The sequence below is a fragment of the Epinephelus moara genome, chromosome 3 (genome assembly GCF_006386435.1).
Source record: "Epinephelus moara isolate mb chromosome 3, YSFRI_EMoa_1.0, whole genome shotgun sequence".
NCBI lineage: Eukaryota > Metazoa > Chordata > Actinopteri > Perciformes > Serranidae > Epinephelus > Epinephelus moara.
In genome coordinates, this window is record NC_065508.1 from 150,512 (window position 1) to 157,864 (window position 7,353).

The following is a 7,353-nucleotide window of genomic DNA, read 5'->3' on the forward strand; positions in this document are numbered from 1 at the left end:
ACTACACACTACAGTACTACACACTACAGTAACACACTCTTCTCCCCTCAGGCAGACGCTTTGGAGTTCCGCAGTGCAGGCTAAACCGCTTTAAGAACTCTTTTGTCCCCCTGTCCATTAAGGCTTTAAATGGGAAGCTAAGTGTAGCTTAACTATACGTGTATGTATATGTATACGTGTATATATGTGTATACATTTTAACGTAACTATGTAACTTTTTTCTTTTTTTTGATGACTTTGTAAAACAGATGTGTGTGTGTGTGTGCAATGGGCAGTGTGCAATTTGTTGGCTGATGGTAGTCTGTACATGTACTGTAGATACTGAGTATGTGAGATTGTGCATAGTGACAGCTCTGTTTGTGGATTGTATATATGTAGAAACTGTATGTGTCAACTTTTTGTGTCTTAACAGCAGATACTGCATGTATCCAAGACAAATTTCCTTCGGGACAATAAAGTCTATCTTATCTTATCTTATCTTATCTTAAAGTACGCACGGTTAAAGTAGTCTGAACATAAACCCTAACCCATAAAACAAAGAAGATCTGAAGTTAAACACATCACACACACACCATCAGTCTGAGTGTCTTTATTCCAGTAGAGAAAAATAACTCCATTTGTCCCTGAAGGCATCATGGTGTGTTCAGTGACTGTCAGGACAAATAAGCATTTTCACAGCTCTTAAAAAGATTCAGACTGAAGTATAAATATCAAACTGATCCAAGTAAATACATCATGTGTGATGACACACACGCACACATACACACACGGTGAGTTCACTGACCGTCCCTGCTGCAGAGGACATTTTAACATTTATCTACAAAAATATAAAATATACACAAAAAGAGAAAAAGACTAAAAAATGGATTTTTTTCAGTGAAGTTAAAAACACAATGACGACTCGTTCAAACATTTACAGAGTGTAACTGGGCCGTCCAATCAGACGTCAGACGAGCTGTGATTGGTGGATGAAGTCCTACAGCGTGGTGAGGAATTCTCTGACCTGCAGGACCAAACAGACTCCACATCAGAACCCAGTAAACAGACTCCACATCAGTGATGTCACATCAGTACGAACCTTGTCAATGATGGCTTCCTGTTTGATGCGGTCGTTCTTGAAGTCATCGTCTACGTCCAGAACGAGAACAGGAAGATCGTTCAGGTACTCAAAGTCCAACCTGAACACACACACACACAGATAGGTCATGTCATGTCTGTTTTCTTCAGCCTGACCCTGAATGCACCACTGAGACAAGCACCCGAGTACAAAACAGGTGGATTTGTTTTTAATCACAGAGAACACAAATTTCTGGTGGTGGTGTTGTTACCTGAGGTTGTGAGCGTGCTCAGTGGTGTTGTTACCTGAGGTTCCTGTGGACGAGCCAAGCTTCATGTTTGAAGTGAAGCTGTTCCAGGTACTCCAGAGGGATCCCCTGCTCCTCCTCCCGACCCCGATGGAGCAGACGCTGCATACAGCGCTGAGACACACCCACACAAACACTGGAACATGAACACAGCACTACAAACATGACTGAACTCTGTCGTACAGGTGCACTGCAGCCATCAGAGTTTTACCTGTGGCTGAGCTCTCAGGTAGATGATGGCGTCGAGGGCGATGTCAGGTTCAAACTGGTTCAGTAACCAGGTGTGCCAGTCCTGATAAACACTCCACTCCGTCTCCGTCAGGCTGCCGCACTCAAACAGGTTGGACGCAAACACGTACCTGTGACAAAGTACACACGGTTACTGCATCACTCTGCCTCCAGCTACCTGTCTCAGGTGTTTGTAGCTACCCGTCTCGGGTGTATGCGTGTTTGTGTAGCTACCCGTCTCAGGTGTATACGTGTTTGTGTAGCTACCCATCTCAGGCGTATGCACGTTTGTGTAGCTACCCGTCTCGGGTGTGTGTATTTACCAGTCTCGGGTGTGTGTATTTACCTGTCTCGGATGTATGTAGTTACCTGTCTTTGCAGTCAGGGGTGTCTGTGTAGTTACCAGTCTCGGGTGTCTGTGTAGTTACCAGTCTCGGGTGTCTGTGTAGTTACCTGTCTTTCCAGTCTCGGGTGCGTATAGTTACCCGTCTCGGGTGCGTAGTTACCCGTCTCGGGTGCGTATAGTTACCCGTCTCGGGTGCGTATAGTTACCCGTCTCGGGTGTCTGTGTAGTTACCGGTCTCGGGTGTGTGTAGTTACCTGTCTTTCCAGTCTCGGGTGTGTATAGTTACCCGTCTCGGGTGTGTGTAGTTACCCGTCTCGGGTGTGTGTAGTTACCTGTCTCGGGTGTGTGTGTAGTTACCAGTGTCGGGTGTCTGTGTAGTTACCAGTGTCGGGTGTGTCCACAGTTACCAGTGTCGGGTGTCTGTGTAGTTACCAGTGTCGGGTGTCTGTGTAGTTACCAGTCTCGGGTGTCTGTGTAGTTACCAGTCTCGGGTGTGTGTAGTTACCAGTCTCAGGTGCAGTGTTAATTTTGTCAACCAAAACTTAACGAAAACTTTTCGTTGACGACCCTTTATTCCGTGACTAATTTGTGACGAGAATGTAAATTTAATACATACTGACAACAAAAACTAAAACGAAATCTCTGTTCATTATGAAGTGACGAGTAAAAACGTGACGAAAAAACTGACGTTGGCCGGCCGGAAAATCTGGATTACAACCCTTCTCAATGCCTCGATTGTTTTCCTTTTTAACCAATTAATTATCTAAACTCAAATTCAAACTCTCAGTCTATCTTTGTGATTGGATGACCTCCCCCCGCCCTCCGCGCGGTGGCGGTGCACGTCCAGTTTTGCCACACAGAAGCCTTGGCTCCACAGCGGGAAGCCGGGAACAACAACAGCTGTAAAACTCTGTAAAAGTACATACATACATTTTCATTTCCAAATATTTATTTGAAAACAAAACCATTCATACGGTCAATAAAAATTTTTTTTGTTAATAATAAAAAACAAATGTAATCTCAACAGTGACCGCACCAGCCGGCGGGACTGCGGCTGAACCGCTTCCAATGTTCATTCATTCAATCGTGTGTTCAATGTGTGTGTGTGTGTGTGTGTGTGTGTGTGTGTGTGTGTGTGTGTGTGTGTGTGTGCGTGTGTGTGTGTGTGTTAGTATGTCAGAGAGGAGGAGTATCAATAAAAAAAAAAAGTTTCCACTAATTATTTCGGTGTTTATTTCTTTTATTCTTTTATTAAAATGCGTAATATAGCCAACAATATTATAGACCAAAAGTTAATCTAATTTATTATTGTAGAATGTATTTAGCAAATCACCACTTTCAACTGGAGACACGGCACAGCAGCAGTGCTGCAGCAAAATTATAAATTATGGAGGGGCGCTGTAATCCTGGCGGTCCTAGTGTTAAACACTGAATTAAAATGGGCATATGATTCAATGTGTTGGCTAGGTTTTGATGCCCTTAACAGTTAAGCTGTTATGATCTTCTTTTGATGTCTTAAGAGGACTGGAGCTTTATTCTTGCAGGTTGTGAGTCATTTGTTGTACAAATATACAGAAAATAAACAAGAACCTGTGAAGGACATGATTATGTATTGTACTTTTTCTAACAAGCCTTAGACATTCATTTTTATTATACAAGAGTAATATGGTACATTCTTAGTTTAAATGACTGAACACACAGTTAAAGGTATGCTTACAATGGAGTTTTTACTACCATGACAAACATCCTTTTGCAAAATCTATTACAGTATAACAAAACTGTAAAATTATGTCAAAAGACTAAAATGAGACTAAAACTAAAACTGATTTCCACTGACTAAATTTTAACTAAAACAAAACAAAACTAAAAGACTAAAATGTGACTTTAACTAAATCCAGTCTTTGGTGAGTGACTAAGACTAAAATGAAATTTAAAATTCTTGTCAAAATGAACACTGCTCAGGTGTGTGTGTAGTTAGTTACCTGTCTCAGGTGTGTGTAGTTAGTTACCTGTCTCAGGTGTGTGTGGTTAGTTACCTGTCTCAGGTGTGTGTAGTTAGTTACCTGTCTCAGGTGTGTGTGTGTAGTTACCTGTCTCAGATGTGTGTAGTTAGTTACCTGTCTCAGGTGTGTGTGTAGTTACTTGTCTCAGGTGTGTGTGTAGTTAGTTACCTGTCTCAGGTGTGTGTGTAGTTAGTTACCTGTCTCAGGTGTGTGTAGTTACCTGTCTCAGGTGTGTGTAGTTACCTGACTCAGGTGTGTGTGTAGTTACCTGTCTCACGTGTGTGTAGTTAGTTACCTGTCTCAGGTGTGTGTGTGTAGTTAGTTACCTGTCTCAGGTGTGTGTGTGTAGTTACCTGTCTCACGTGTGTGTAGTTAGTTACCTGTCTCAGGTGTGTGTGTAGTTACCTGTCTCAGGTGTGTGTAGTTAGTTACCTGTCTCAGGTGTGTGTGTAGTTACCTGTCTCAGGTGTGTGTAGTTACCTGTCTCAGGTGTGTGTGTGTAGTTACCTGTCTCAGGTGTGTGTAGTTACCTGTCTGAGTAGACAGAGCGTTCGTAGAACTGAACAGGGTTTTCAGCCTGCTGAAGTTTGATTGACGGAGACTGAAGCTGAGAACGAACTCTGCTGAGACACGCGTAACTCTGATGGACGGACAGGAGAACAGGTAGACAGACAGGAGGACAGGTAGACAGGTAGAGGACAGGTAAATGGTTAGCGAAGCAGCTTCACCTGCTGGTCATCCTCCCCACCTGAGGGGGCGGAGTCGGGTCGCGTTACCTGGAAGGTGTAGGACCAGCGGCTGGGTTTATCATACAACATCTGCAGCAGGTTTCCTCCGCTCTTCTGAGAGGAGCTCAGCTCCTGCAAACAAACAAACAAACAACAAACAGGTAAACACATCATGTGTCACACTCAGCTTTTATTCTGAAAGGACAGGAAGTGTCTTTGATGCCACTGTGAAGCGTGTTGTGTTCAGGTGCAGTTTCTTCACCTGGTAGATGTCGTCACTGTCGTTCTGGACGTTGCACCATTTCCCGATGGGCTCAGGAATCACCTCCCAGTCCTCCGATGCGCTCTGGAGAAGACGCACGAAGGTGGACTTTCCTGCAGCTAAGAGACAAAGAGACAGACACACAGAGACAGACAGAGACAAAGAGACAGATACACAGAGACAGACAGAAAGACAGAGACAGAAAGACAGACAGAGACAAAGAGACAGACAGAGACAGCGACAAAGAGACAGACAGAGACAGCGACAAAGAGACAGACAGACAGCGACAAAGAGACAGACAGACAGACACAGAGACAGAGAGACAGAAAGACAGACAGAGACACAGAGACAGAGAGACAGAAAGACAGACAGAGACAAAGAGACAGAGACACAGAAACAGACAGAGACACAGAGACAGACAGAGACAGAGAGACAGATGGACACTTTAACCTGTTGTATAATAAACATAAATCTGGCCTCAGTTCATCACAGAAAATCTCAAACTTGATAAATCAGGTTATAAAACACTATTTAAGTAACTGTATTTATTAGTTACTCTCTTTAGAGTATCAGCACTGTGAGATAAATACTGTATACTGCAGTAACTGTATTTATTAGTTACTCTCTTTAGAGTATCAGCACTGTGAGATAAATACTGTATACTGCAGCAACTGCATTTATTAGTTACTCTCTTTAGAGTATCAGCACTGTGAGATGAATACTGTATACTGCAGTAACTGTATTTATTAGTTACTCTCTTTAGAGTATCAGTACTGTGAGATAAATACTGTATACTGCAGCAACTGCATTTATTAGTTACTCTCTTTAGAGTATCAGCACTGTGAGATAAATACTTTATACTGCAGTAACTGTAATTATTAGTTACTCTTTAGAGTATCAGTACTGTGAGATAAATACTTTTACTCTTTAAATGAAGTAAACAAATGATGTCATGTTGTACTCTAGTTGATACTCACAGTAATACTCATGAGCAAAGTACAACATTAAAGTACTCTGACAGTAAAAGTACTCGCTACTATGTCAGTCTAAAGTACTCTATTACAAGTACTGCATTTAAAATGTTCTGTTGGTACAAGTACTGTAAAGTATCGGAGTTAAAGTACTCATAATGCAGAATACTCCTGTCAGAGGATTACTATAGATGATTACTCTAGAGGATTACTCTGTGTACAAATACATGTGATACACAGTGATGGAGTACCTGAGTAAAGACAGATCGTTTTTACTAGAAGGAAACAGGAAATGATATCTTTACATCTGATTGGTGATTATTGATTATTGATAACAGTCTGAGTTTGGCGCCACTCGGCTGGTGAAGGCGGGACGGACTGACCGGTTCAAACCAACAGACCCTCCTGGCGCTCCCCGCGGCCGGTGACTCACCGGGAGAATGTATGATTAGTAATGATCGATCAGTGATCAGTAACTAAACTCACCGATGTTTCCCTCGATGGAGATCTTCCTCTCTCTGCGGGACAAACTTCCACTCGGACTGGCGGGAACACTACGCACTCTCTTCGGTGGAGTCGCCATGTTTAAAACAATCGGCTCCTGGTCCGGTCTTTGTTTGTTTATTCTCCGCGCGGAGGGAAACCGCCTGACTGACCGCGAGCTGCCGACCGCGCGCTGCTTTAAATTGGATTCCGCCCGCAGACGAGGTTTCCGGTTCCGGGGGCGGGACTAAACGGAACAGAGATAGTGTAAAAGCACTGAGATGACAGGAGGTCTCACTCTGCTGCTGCTCACATGTCCGCCATGTTTGTTGCTCAGGAACTGCTCTGTATTTATCAGAGGAGGGGGCGTGGCCACAGTGTGACAGATGTTTATAAACTTTGATGTTTGAAAGTTTAAAAAAAAAGGTCTCAGTTTTTCTCTGGTGTCGTACAAACACTTTGCTTTTGACAAATTTTAAATCAGACATAGAATAAAAAGTGATTCTGATGAAATATTATTTAAAGATTGGATTAATTCTGGCTGATAAACAAAGTCATTGTGGTGATTTCTAAAGAAAACATGGCGGATTGGAAACTGTGTTTTATTTAAAAGCCCCCCCACCCCCAATTATTTGCGGTTCTTTTTACAGAAAACATCCTAAAATCTGCAAAATGTTTTAAGTGAAATAAAAATCACTGAAAATTATTTAAGAAAAACAAACAACAAAAAAAACAGCTAACTTCTAGAAAAGAATTGAGGTGTGGAGGTGTCAGACCGGTCAGACAGGAAGTTACCCATGATGCACCTCCATCCATCACAGCTGCTGGTCCCGAGGACAGGACGTCCATGATGGACTGGTCAGAGTCCATAGGCTCGCTGGAGATGAACTGCGCCTCGCCTGGAAAGTAGACGAGAGCAGGCGGCTGCAGCGGGGGCGGTGACAAAAAGCTGCGGTGAAGTCGGACAG

At 43.0% G+C, this 7,353-nt stretch overlaps 1 protein-coding gene across 1 annotated transcript; it reads right to left on the reverse strand.

The window, feature by feature from the left end:
* Positions 1-573: 573 nt before the first annotated feature.
* Positions 574-7,353, reverse strand: LOC126388201 (deoxycytidine kinase 2-like). The gene is made up of 9 exons (XM_050041145.1): positions 7,181-7,353; positions 6,389-6,632; positions 4,932-5,050; positions 4,718-4,801; positions 4,472-4,581; positions 1,576-1,723; positions 1,363-1,478; positions 1,079-1,178; positions 574-1,003 (listed from the first exon to the last, which is right to left on the reverse strand). The coding sequence occupies exons 1-9, from the start codon at positions 7,253-7,255 to the stop codon at positions 977-979; spliced, it is 1,023 nt and encodes a 340-aa protein (XP_049897102.1). The 5' UTR covers positions 7,256-7,353; the 3' UTR covers positions 574-976.